The sequence below is a fragment of the Prionailurus bengalensis genome, chromosome A1 (genome assembly GCF_016509475.1).
Source record: "Prionailurus bengalensis isolate Pbe53 chromosome A1, Fcat_Pben_1.1_paternal_pri, whole genome shotgun sequence".
In the NCBI taxonomy this organism is placed as follows: domain Eukaryota; kingdom Metazoa; phylum Chordata; class Mammalia; order Carnivora; family Felidae; genus Prionailurus; species Prionailurus bengalensis.
Window position 1 is genome coordinate 49,984,855 of NC_057343.1, and position 13,584 is coordinate 49,998,438.

General features: G+C 40.8%; 1 protein-coding gene across 5 annotated transcripts in view; it reads right to left on the reverse strand.

Annotated features, from left to right (window-relative positions):
• TBC1D4 (TBC1 domain family member 4) overlaps positions 1-13,584 on the reverse strand; it is a 189,809-nt gene that overhangs the window by 58,209 nt on the left and 118,016 nt on the right. For all 5 annotated transcript variants that reach the window (XM_043580496.1, XM_043580515.1, XM_043580523.1 and 2 more), the window contains exons 2-4: positions 9,686-10,264; positions 8,222-8,311; positions 4,010-4,114 (exon numbers count right to left, since the gene is read on the reverse strand). In XM_043580496.1, coding sequence (XP_043436431.1) covers positions 4,010-4,114; positions 8,222-8,311; positions 9,686-10,264 — 774 coding nt within the window. The remainder of the gene's footprint in view (positions 1-4,009; positions 4,115-8,221; positions 8,312-9,685; positions 10,265-13,584) is intronic.

Genomic DNA, 13,584 nt, shown 5'->3' on the forward strand with positions numbered 1-13,584 from the left:
TCCATCATTTTTTTAGATGGCCTATAAATTCTATCATGGAATCAGAGCAACTAAAAGTTCAAACAAGTGCAGTATGAATAACTTAATTGTTTTAGTCTAGATATAACAACAAAAATATCATAGGTCATGTTAAGAGGTTAAAAGTAAAGGACTTAACAAGGATAAATCCATAATGAAGATAATGCCCATAAACATTTATGCACCAAACTTAGGTATTTCATAGCATTTAAGAATCAATGTAAGAATCACAGAACGTGTAAGGACTTCACAGGATTACCTAGTTCAATTCTCTGGAAAATGTAAACTATTAAACTCCATACAAATTCTGGGGCTTGGGAGCATGAGCCTTTTTTTTCCCCCATACTTTTCCTGGATACTGTTGTCTGCATCTGTGGGGTTTTACTTTTCCTTGGTCTATAGGTAGGAACTTCCATTTTTTTCCAGGCCTATTAGACTAATTTGGAGACTGCAAAAATGGTGTTTTCCATCAATCTCATGGTTTTAGTCAAACAAGATGAAGCCACCTGCCTACCGCTAATTTACAAAGGACGAAAGGCAGACTGAGCATCTAAACTTGGGGTGAAAAACCCCAGGAGTCATGAGAACCACTACATTGTTTATCAATTCACAGCAACTGCTACAAAAAAAGAAAAGAAAATGTGAGCTGTGTATTCTTTGTACTCAGAGAAGATAACTCAGTATGTGTGGTTTTGCAATACTTTGTCTTACACAACTGCCAAGCCACATCAATCGTAACACTGCTTAGACTATAATATTTAATTAACTGTTTTGTTCTATATACCAGCTGCTTGAACTATCCTCATTTAATACAGGAAATCTCATTTAGTTTTTCTTCTAGCTTGGAGTTCTGATGCCCCACATTTCAGTTAAGATGCCACTGATAAAATTAGAATCAACAAGTTTTAAAAGATTCCGGCAAAGCCCTGTTCTAAGGAATAGCAATGCCCAAATGGAGATTTGGACACAGCTTCAGTGTAAGAGGAAGACATTCTCAGCCAGTCTGGGCTGTGGCCTTAGTCACAGAGCTTCCTCAGGTGGAAAATTCAGCACATTCTCAGACTTTCTACTCTTAACTCCCTGTTTCAAACACATGTATGAGGACAAAACAAAAATACTAAAATCTATAAACAAAACCAAACCTGTACAAGAGATTGAGAATAAGGTTTCATGTAGTTTTCCTTTCAGTGCAGGTAAACTAGTAATCAGATTAACTGGCACCTAGAAAATGTCTGAAATAAGAGTCACACACTCACTCAGAATACACTGAAAGACCACCTGATACTCTAGTCTAGAAACGTGGGGGGATACAACAAGAATGAGGGTGGTCGTGGCCTTGTATGAGTCACAATCTAGTGGACTAGAAAGTTATGTGAACAAGTAAGAGTGGGCATTGATAGGAACTGTTAGGGACCTATAAACAATGTGTCGCAAGAGCACTGGCAATAAAGCAACTAAAAGAAGTCAATTCCTTAAAAAAAAAAAAAAAAAAGCCATCCGAAAAAGCTTCACTAGGATGTACACAAATACAAAGCTGAAAAGAAGAAGGGGATGTAAGTGACAGTAAAGCAAGGCCAGGCTGGGGTTACATCCAATGAAGAAGTAAAGAGAATGTGAAAACAGGTAATGAAAGAATGGCACAGTCTCCCTGTTCGGAAGCAGCACAGACCCTGGAGACCCACCAGGTCACCCTCCCTCCTGACAATATAAAAGTGTGAGCCCTGGCTGTGGCTTCTTCTCACACAGCAGACTCCTCACTCTGCGCAGCCAACAGTGACCTCAGAACGTCAGCTGTACTTGTGTGGGCTCCAGCCACTCACTGAACATCTTGATCCCATGTGTCCCAAACCACATGAAAGCAACCTCACACCAATCATCACACCAGCCTCTGCTGTCTGGCCCAGAGACCAGCTCGGGCCATGTGAGAATACGGTCACGAAAGGGAGAGGCAACCCAGTGGGGACCAGAGAAAGAGGAAGGCCCTTTTGCCATGCCAGACAATCTAGAGCTTGTCTTTTAACAAGGAGGCATAATCTGGTTCCTGGAAGTTTTGTGAGGAAAAAAAACCTAGAGCATGATGCACAAAGTGGACAGATGACATATTAAGCCAGTGAGCGGCAGGGAGACTAGTTAGGACCCTAGAGTGATGATGGCCTAAGCAAGGAAGAGGAATGCCCAGACTCAGGTAGCAGGCAGAGAGGGAAAGGAGGAGAAATGGATAAGGGACTTTTCTACCTTTACCTTAACAGGATTTGGTGAACAAGGGGATACAGAAGGTGAAGGAGAATGCCTTATGATGTCTAAATTCAGAAGCTGGGTAAATGGAGCTGCTAAAATAAAACACGGAACACAGGACAGATTTTGGAAAGGCAGAAGAGTAAGAGATCCCCGACATGGTGGAAGACTCAGCCTCAGCAAGGAAGAGGAACCATGGAAGGAGGGAGGGAGGGGTGAGCAGGGACCAGGACGGCATATTCTCCTGCCCTTATTTTCTACCTAATGCTTACCTGGCTGGCACTTTCCAGTTCTGTGTCACTGTTCTCTTTGGCTTTCTCTTTCTCCTTCCCCGTCCTCATCTGCTCCCATGCCTTCAACTATCATTTATATGATGGCAACTCTCAAATTTCTATCTCCAGTCCTGAACTGGACCCATTACACAGTGGTCACCTGGATCTCAACATGGGGAGTTTTTCTGGGCATGGTTAATTATCTAGCATGAGAACAAAACGTAAATGGAACTCTCTTGAGGAAGAAATTGTTAGTGATGGGAGTATTCTATTCTCCAGAGAAACAGGTTGAGATCCCAGAGGGCCCCAGGCAGAAAGTGCCCTTGTTGGAGCACCTGGGTGGCTGACGCAGTTGATCGCCAGATTCTTGATACCATATGGACTCAGGTCGTGATCTCGTGGTTGTGATCTCACGGTCGTGGGAAAGAGCCCCACGTGCAGCCAGCACTGAGCAGAGCCTGCTCGGAATTCTCTCTCCCTCTCTCTCTGCTCCTCTTCTGCTCGCGCTCTCTCTCTCTCAAAATAAATAAACAAAACTCAAAAAAAAAAAAAAAGAAAAAAGAAAGAAAGAAAGTGCCTTTGTACCAATTCACTCCCATTTCTTCATTTTTCCTACTCTCAGTGTCTATATGGGGAGTATGGGAGGCCAGAGTTGAACAGAAATGCTGGCAATGTGCACCAAAGAAATGAGGAGAATGCTGTCTGTCTTGTTGTGTACATCCAAGAGGTGTGTGTTTCCCCAGGAGAAATGCTTGCAGGCAGACTATATACCTACAGACATATTTTTCTTCAAAGTATGGTGACAGAGCTAAAGGTTTGTGTTAAGATGGTTAGGAGAGATCATAAAAGTGGAAGAAAAAGCAAAAAATGTTAGGGGAAAAATATCAAAATATTTTTAGTTGCTCACATGCATTTCTAAGTTTGCCTTAAATATTTCTTCAGCTCCAGCTGCCCCCATGAAGGGGTAGGTAGAGGGAGTGAGGGGAGGGTGGTGGAAAGAAGAATCAACTTTTAAATTCCAAAGAAAGAAAATAAAGGCTAAAATAAGACCATAAGAAATAAAGTTTTCAAAAAATGAGAACAGTCGCTAATTAAGAAAGAAAGCCAAATCCTTCTCTGCTGATGTAAGCATTACCTCCTCTGAGATGTTATAATAATTCAGAGAATAAGAGATCCGTGGTCTTCCTTTTCGTCTTATCTGAGCAATGGGAAAAAGAACATCTCTTTTCCTGTTATTAGTGTTTTCCTGCCTTGTACAAATACTCCTGGTCACATGACTGGATTTGTTCAACTCCAGAAGGCATCTAGGCTTAAAAATTACCATGACACTATGTTTTTGTTTTTCTACTATTGTGCTGCTTTAAACAGCAGAGACCTGTCTCTAGATGCCCTCTTCTTTTCCACTGGTGGCAGCTGCGTGAGGCTTGGGTGCACCCTGGTAGCCGGAGTGGGCAGGAGCTAGCAGACAACAATCAACCACTTACCAGGGATTCACTGGCACACTGGAACACATAACAGATATACTGGCTCAGCCCAGGCTCCGGTGACTCCCGACAGATAAAGCCAAAGTGATCAACATGCTTTATACCCTACAGTTGGGGAAAAAAGTACAGCGTTCATTGGAATATGTCCATTTAATCAACACTATGGAAATTAGCATCAGTTCTATGCTTTCACGCTTCCATGAATTACTCCTTCTCAACCCTGGGATAGGGGACATAATGACATAGCAAATTTGTGTGGTGGTCTTTTGACACATAAAATAAAGGGAGAGACCAATTCAGATTGCTTTGTTTCAGACAAACACTCCTGCACGCTGTGACTCTGGGCACAGGAAGAAAACTATGATGGCGTGATTCATTGTCTCTTGTAATAAAACTGCTACTCGGTGTTTGCAAGTAATGGAGTTTTCAATTTATTCGTCTTCTTGGAACGAACAGTCTGATAGTTTATCAGAAGCCCTGTTCTCGTCTATATGAACCTAAGAATCAGAAACACTGCAGCTAACAATGCTCTAACTAAATGGTATGCAATTACCCAAAGTGTGCACTGAAAATACTAGAATACCTGTCTATATGCATAGATATTCAAGGAGCCACAACGGTTAGAAAAATAATATATTAATGAAATTACTGCAGGTATCAATTATCCAAATTAAAAGTCACTGTACTTTCTGAATGCAGGCTAAATAACCTCAGTTATGCTTAATAAAAAAAAATTGTGAATCATCTGTCAATTTCAGCCAGGCTGAATCCATACATAACCAATTAGGAGACAGCACCTTGTTATTTTAATAGCAAGCACAGTACTCTAAAAAGCCAGGTAGACAAAAAATTTAAAGTTGTCGTGCAATCACCTAAATCCCAGTGAAAAGAAAATAGGCTTTGGAGTCAGACAGATTTGTGCTTCATTCTTAGTTCAACCCATCTACAAGATATGAGACATTGTGCTGGGTTTCTAATAATGATCTCTAAGGCTCCATTTCTCATTATAAAATAGTAGTAGTAATGGTACCTATGCCAGCAATTTTCAAAATTTACAACTAAGAATTATCTATAATAGTCACCAGCACATAACTTTGATAAACGGTAACCTCTATTACATATCTTGTAATATGCTCAGTCTATCCAATGGATATGAATAAGGGAAATCAATTCTGACCAAAGAAAAAAGTCAATAAGGAGGAATGAGGTTACAATTTATGAGGTAAAAGTAAGCTCCATCTGGCACAACTCCTTAGTGATTAAAAAATATCTTTTACTAGCTTAGTACTAAATGGGAAAAATTCATAGCACCTCATTAACTTAGGGAGACTTCAATCAGTGGCAATGTCTCCAGAAAAGAAAAGCCACTCCCTTCTTCCCTATGCTTGCCAGGGACACAGTCCTATAGATTTGCACAAAGAAACTGTTTGTAGGTGTGCATGTGTTAAAAAGCAGGTCTGTTGCTGAATGTGGCCACATTGTATCAGTTCAGTTCAGTGTGGAGAGAAGTAATAAGAGCAGGGCACTCAGGGAGGAGCAGAGGTTAACTTGACAATTATTCTCATCAAAGGCCTTTCCACAAATGTTTAATTCTTTTTCTGCACCAGAAGGTTAGAAAACAAAGCTTGCTTTAGAAAAAGAGGGGGAAAAGCAAAAATCATGTTTGGACTGCTAGTTTTATATATTTGGTTTGGTTGGGGTTTTTTTCTTTTGTTTTTACACCCACCCGCCACCCCCCCCCCACCCCCCCTTTGGATGTTCAATGATCATTGCTAGTTTTCTTACTGGGAGGTCTGAGGACTGGACAGGTGAGAGGCATAGCTTTTTAGAATGACTGTTGGTGTTCTGGGGGGCAGAAACTACACTGGTTTGTACATCACTTCTTCCTCTATACTCGCCACAAGGTCCCACATGTAGAAATGCTCATTCAACATTTATTGAACACTTAACTATTAAGCTATATCTTAACATTTTATTCTGATGCCTTACAGAATGAAACACCACAAAATAAGACACCTGCCCTCACAAAGTTTATGATCTTGCAGGGACTCTCCTGTAGGCAGGTAATTACAAGACTTAATAACTGTTTTTTTTCAGGGGTGCCTGGGTGGCTCGGCCAGTTGAGCATCTCACTCTTGATTCTGGCCCAGGTCGTGATCTTGTGGATCATGGGTTCAAGCCCTGGATCAGGCCCTGTGCTGACGGTGCAGAGCCCACGTGGGATTCTCTCTCTACCTCTCTTTCTGCCCCTCCCCTGCTCATGCTCTTGCTCTAAATAAATAAATAAACTTTTTTTTTGTTTTTTTCAGTTAAAAGTGAATATAATCTTTCTACCACATTTTTGGTCCTTTAAGTAGAATTTAGAAAATTACCATTTATCATTCCTATAAAGATGCTGCCTCTCTCTCTCTCTCTGTTATTAAAGTAGAAAGTTTTTACCTTCATGACATTATTTTATGTCACCATGTGATATAACAAATATTAGAATATTAGAAGCAAAACTGCATTAGCTGAGGCCAAGGTGAATAATTAACAAGATGTACAAAAGCTTGTCATTTTTGAAAGGAAGAATGGCTAACTATCATACCTATGGCAATGCTAACTCTGAAATTTAAAAATAAATAGGAAGTCCCAGGGTGCCTTCATAGCTCAGTTGAGCGGTTTGAGCGTCTGACTCTTGATTTCAGCTCAGATCACGGTCCTAGGGTTGGGTAGTGGGATGGAGCCCCACATAGGGCTCTGCACTGAGTGTCTCAGAGAGTCTCTCTTCCTCTGCCCCTCGCCCCTGCTCACACACTCTCTAAAATAAAAATTAAAATAAAATAAAAATAAATGGGTAGTCTTGTGTGTTTGGGTTTTTTTTGTTTTGTTTTGTTTTGTTTTGTTTTGGTAGTCTTGATTTTTCAACATTAAAATACAGAAAAGGACCTTGGCAAGATCTAGGTCCCTAAAGGTGCACCTTAGTCACCCCACTAGGAGAGAAGTTAATCCTTTTCTATTCCAGAGACCTCCACTGAGGCATCCTTGCATTCTTAACCTTCCCATATTTAGGTTTAGATACTCTCTCCACTCCAACATCTTCAAAAACTCTTTCTGTGTTTACAATATATTTAGGCAGCTCTAACTTTCAGACAGACATTGTAAATTATTACTGTGGACACTGGTGTAGGCCTACTATGACCTTGCGCACATTTAGCTGTGTCAATAATTTCAAAACGTTCAAATACACAGTTTGTGACCTAAAAATAAACAAAGAACAAAAATATACCAAAACGTTGTTTTTCCAACTTTAGCATTTACATTAAAAGAAGTTGAAAGTACTAGTTCTCCTTTTACTACCTACTAGGATATGAAGAGCAAACATGACTCAGTGATACCCACAAGTCCCACTGCCCGAGACTCTGAGGAACACTAACTGTGAAGGTATGTCCAAAAGAACTCTCCGCCACAAAAATTCCACCAGAGGAAGGTATCTGATGAAGTGACATTACAAGGAGAAAGTGGTGACAAAAATGAGGACCAACTATTAATATACTGAGGGACCTGGACAGGATTTTGTTATCAGCAGAGACACAAACACAAGAGCTCTTATTTAAGACAAATCCACTTAAAAAATTAAAATTCCAAAACAAACAGTAAAATTTGAAGGAGTCTAAATCTAGTTATTGGATGGTTAATTTAAAAACGAGATTAAGTGGGGCGCCTGGGTGGCTCAGTTGGTTAAGTGCCAGACTTCGGCTCAGGTCATGATCTCACGGTTTGTGGGTTCAAGCCCCATGTCAGGCACTGTGCTGACAGCTCAGAGCCTGGAGCCTGCTTCAGATTCTGTGTCTCCCTCTCTCTCTGCCCCTCCCCTGCTTGTGCTCTATCTCTCTCTCTCAAAAAATAAACATTAAAAAAAAAGTTTTTTTTTAATAAAAACAAGATAGGGCCGCCTGGGTGGCGCAGTCGGTTAAGCGTCCGACTTCAGCCAGGTCACGATCTCGCGGTCGAGTTCGAGCCCCGCGTCAGGCTCTGGGCTGATGGCTCGGAGCCTGGAGCCTGTTTCCGATTCTGTGTCTCCCTCTCTCTCTGCCCCTCCCCCGTTCATGCTCTGTCTCTCTCTGTTCCAAAAATAAATAAAGGTTGAAAAAAAAAATTTTTTTTAATAAAAAAAAATAAAAACAAGATTAAGTTGGCTTCATCAAACATAAGATGTACCTTAATACATACCTGAGAACAAGAAGAGATATCTTTAAAATTCTTTTCAAGCACAACTGATTTAGTGTCTGGACTGATAAGGTTAATCTCAAACCGCCCAACCTTAAAAATAAAAACATTCCAGTTAATTTCAACTTGCAAGGACCCAACATCTTACTTTACAATTAAATATCCAAATAGTAATACAGATTCAATTGCTCACATATTCACTTGTGCTTCAACACCCAATCCAACCAGTATTTCAACTCCAAATATCGGCTGCCTCACCACATTTCCTCCTTTTGTCCAAAGATCATGAAAATTAAACAGGTCTTAAGTTACGAGATACAAGAAACCTTTTTTTTTATATTAAAAGTGATTGTCTTTTTAAAAACATGCAACCTTTCCTCACTTCACGATTTCTAAAGCACCAATTATTTTATTATAATTGATAATCATACTTCCTCCCAAATGGTCAAAAGATAGTATTTGCAATTGGACAAATTAGTTAAAATTTTTGAAAACCAACAACCAGAGAAATTAACATCAATTCCTGTTGCTAGTTAAAAAAACGAATAAATCCGACAGCCCCAAAAGAGAGGAAGCTCAGTCAGAGTTATCACCCAAGAAAAGACCATGGACACTTTCATTACATGCCTAGAGTTATCAAAAACAAAAGAGGACAAAACAAAAGAACCCATGAACCTCTGATAGGTCAGGATTACACACAGGGATTGTTTACCAAGGTACACTGTGGAATTTCCTTGCCTAGGGTTTGTTACCACAGGATAAAAGGACAGTCACTCTTTTTTTTTTTCAGGAAAAGTCAGATCTTACAAGCTGAGGACTAAAGAACCTTTCCAGGGCTTTGTTTTCACTGAATTTCTTTTAGGTGCAACTTGGCATTTTCTATCTCCTGTACAAATTCGAAAACTACTTTTTAGAATGAAGATGTATCTTTTACATCTATAATACAGTCTGTACCACATTATTTTAGTAACAGATCCAGTAAGTAGTCAGGCCCATGATGTTTCTTTAACCTTCTTCTTGGGTATAACAGAAGGAATTGGTGTGTTCTCATCTGAAAATACACCTGTGAGTCTCTAGACTTTTCCTTCTCTAAAGAAAACTTTCTCTAACACCATGCCTATCTCACTTTCCTAGATTCACATCTTTAAATAAGAGACAGCCAACAACTTCTATTTAAGATCAATCTAAGGCAAACGCTGGGGGCACGAAGGAGAATCTACTTCATTGCTTTTTTCTCCGTCTCTCCGTGTCCCGTTCCCTCGTTTCTTAAAATCCGCATTCCAGGTCTTCCTCGCAGCCCTGTTCTGCTCGCCTTTGCTCTTTTCTCCACCAGCCTTCTCTTCTGGCAGGGAAGAGCGGAGACTGGAGGAGCGAGTGCAGAGCGCGGAACAGGGCGGGGCCCGCCCGGTCAGCGCTGCGCGAGGGAGCCCCGCCCGCATCCTCCCCCCAACCCCTCCGGGGCGGCACCTGGAACAGCATCGTCCTATTCTTCTCCGAATCCGAGGGCTGTACGTGACTCGGCGCGCTGGCGTGTCTCCTCCGCGGCTGTGGTTTTTGGCTGTTCTCCTGAACCTTCCTTTGTAAGACGCCAGTGACACTGCTGCACCGAGACCGGAACTCCTGCTGTTCGTCAAAGCCACAATCTTCCAAAATCCGCTCCGGGAAGCCAACCCGAGAGCTGGGCAGCCCGGGCTGGCCGGCCGCGGCTGCGAAGGCAGGCTGGATGCTGGGGAGGCCATCTCCTTCCTCCGCCAGGATTTCTGAGGCTGCGGCCTCGAAGACCACCGGGTCATCGCCCGCCTCCGCGCCGCCGCGCTGCTCGCCCTGGCTCTTCAGGCGCTGCTGCTCGTGCAGGCTGAACTTCTCGATGCAGTCGTCGATGAGGCTCGACGGGGCCTTCTTGTGGGTCACGGTCACCTTTCCGCAGTACAAGACCTCGAACTTCTGAGAGTTGTAAAAGGCATCCTCGTTGTCTTTGCTGGCTTTGGCATCCTCTTTCATGGCAGCTTTCGATAACTGCCTTATGCTGCTTATAACATCAGGAACCTGGAAAAGAATTTAAAATCCCCATCTCAGTTGAGTATTTATTTAGAGATCATTTGCATTTACCCAGACTTGTTCTTTTCACACAGAATGCATTCTCATTCTAAATGATAACATATAGAAAGGAAGTCAGACCACACACAAGGTAAAACTTAAATTACACTGTCAGACATAAATGACTTAAAAGTAGGATAGAAATTTAATATCAATATTATACTTTCCCATTTTAAATGCATTTGTTTCCCAAAAACAAAACTGAGATTAAATAGGCCACCGCCAGCCTTTAATAAATCATAATATATCCTTTGAGTAGTCTGAAAAGTTACAATGATGGGTCAGTTTTAAAAAATTAAGATTTAAACAAAAGTATACACTAACAGATATCAACCAGGACTGAAAAAATAAATGAAATAAATAAATAAATAAATAAATAAATAAATATAAAAGTTATTATAAGTCTCAGCTAAAAGGAACCAATGCTTCAACAATGAGGATAAAATAAACTTTCTGGATAAGGACATTAAGATCCAGACACTTCTCATCTGCATATTAAAAGCATAGTAAGATACCATTACATACCCATTAGAATGGCTAACAACAAAAAGATGAAGGACCCGCTGGGGTGTGGAGCTCTCATACATTGTATGCAGAAATGTAAAATGGCAAAACCACATTAGAAAATCTTTGGGGAGTTTCTCTGGAGTTAAGTGTAGATCTATCTCATGACCCAGTAATTCCACTCCTAGAAAGTGAGCTAAGAGTCCTGAAAACGTGTGTCCACAACAAAAGCTAGTCCACAAATATTCATAGAAGCCTTACTCACAATACCCAAAATAACCAACCCAAATGTTCATCAACAAGTGAACATTCACTAAGCATCAGGGAAATGCAAATCAAAACCACAATGAGATATATCATCTCACCAAATGGTTATCATTGAAAAACGCAAGAGAGAAGTACTGGCAAGAATGTGGAGAAAAGGGAATCCCCATGTTGTGTCAGTGGGAACATAAACTGGTGCAGGTAGTATGGAAAACAGTATGGAGTTTCCTCAAGGTACTAACCATGGAACTTTTATATGATCTACCAATTTCACTTCTGGGTATATATCTAAAGGAAACAAAAATCACTATATCAAAAAGGATACCTGCACCCCCATTATTAACAATAGCCAAGACATGGAAACAACCTCAGTGTCTGTCCATCATTAATAGATTTAAAAAAAATACAGATATAAATGCACAGTGGAATATTATCAAGCCATAAAAAAAGGAAATCTGCAATTTGTAGCAACATGAATGGACCTCAAGAGCATTATGCTAATTGAAATAAGTCAGAGAGAGAAAGACAAATACCACAGGATCTTAATTATATGTGGAATTTTTAAAAACTGAACTCACAAAGAAGACAGATTGGTGGCTGTCAGAGGCAAAGGAGGTAAGGGGTGGAGGTTTGCTAGGAATGGGTGAAGGTGGTCAAAAGGTACAAACTTATAGTTATAAATAAGTTCTGGGATGTCATATATAGCATAGTGACCATAGTTAATAATACTACATTATATATTTGAAAGTCGCTACAGAAGTAGATCTTAAAAGCTCTCATCACAAGAAAAAACCTGTAACTATGTGGTGAATGATGTTAAAATGATTTTGGCAATCATTTTCCAATATATACATGTATCAAATCCTTATACACCTTGAGCTAATACAACATTGTATGTCAATTATGTCTCAATAAAACTGAAGGAAAAAAAAGCAAGCAGCTAAAATGTGGTACATTCATACAACAGAATACAAATCTTCATCTCTCACTTGGTTTACTGCACACATCTTTTAACTGGTGTCCCTTGCCCCCTTCAACCTACTCTCAAAAGCCAAAAGTCCCTTTTTAAACTGAAGTAGAATCCTTTTTAAACTTACTTCACATTACTCACCTGCAAATCCTCCAAGCTGCCCATTTCATTAAAAGCCAAGATCCTAACAATGCCCGAAGGCCCCCTCGCCATTTGCATGTGATAAATGTATAGATTAAATATGCCCTGTGGCCACATGTCCTCCATATGACCTTTAGTCAACCTAGATTTTCATCTTGTCATCCTAACCCCATTTCCTAGGACCTTACTCCTAAACAACCTCGCACTCTGCAGCAGCCATACTGGCCTCCTCAGAGCCATTCCTGGGACATGCCCGCCACATTCCTGCCTCAAGGGCTCTGAGCTCCACGCTCCTCCCCTAGTTAACTGCATGGCTCACTCTCTCACCTCATTAAATCCACGCTAATACCACCTTGTGAGGCAGCACCCACCCCCACACCAAAACACACGCACAAGCACACGCACGCGCTTGCACGCACACTGACATAGCCACCATTCCCTGGATTTTTCCCCACTTCATTACTCTCTCTATATAGCACTTATCTCTTTTAACATCCTATATAATTTCTCTGCCAGAAATGTAGACCCTACGAGGGCAGTGATTTCTGTCTTTTGTGTGTGTGTGTTTTTTTTTCTTTCATTTTTTCCTTGTATCCCAGAACCTAGAATGATTCCTGGTACAAAGTACATACTTATGTTGGCCATCGGAAAAAAAAAAAAAAAAGAACTTTCTGGATAATTTTTACCTTGGGAAAGAAGATAATTTTATATTCAGGGCTGCTTCACATTTAGACATACGTAATAGATCTTCAAATTTTCTAGCACCAATTCTAAAACCAGAACTTCTCTTCACATAATTATTTGGGATATACTGCCAGAACACTCACAGGTTAAAATCATAAGAATTTTGGGGCTCCTGGGTGGCTCAGTCAGGCAACCGACTTTGGCTCAGGTCATGATCTCGTGGTTTGTGAGTTCGAGCCCCACGTTGGGCTCTGTGCTGACAGCTCAGAGCCTGGAGCCTGCTTCAGATTCTGTGTCTCTTACTCTCTCTGCCCCTCCCCCACTCGTGCTCTGTCTCTGTCTCTCAAAAGTAAATAAATGTAAAAAAAAATTTTTTTTAAATCATAAGAATTTCAGCTTGCTGGTCAAGTACTTCCTTTGAAAGAATAAAGTCCAAATGCTATAGTTTCAGTGACTACCCTGAACACCTGACCTATCTTGGGAAATAAGTCAGGTGTTTTGTACTAACACATGACCAGCAACCTTAGACCCCTGTCCTTTTCTTTTTGCCTTAGTATCTGACAAGGGCCAAAGCTAAGGAGAGTGAGCTAGACATTCAACCCTATGAAATGCAAAATGTTTCTAGTGGCTATTAGCCCTAACCCTGAGACAGATGGATGCCTTCTTCCTCACTAACCATATTTCACGAAATACTTTTCATCTAATT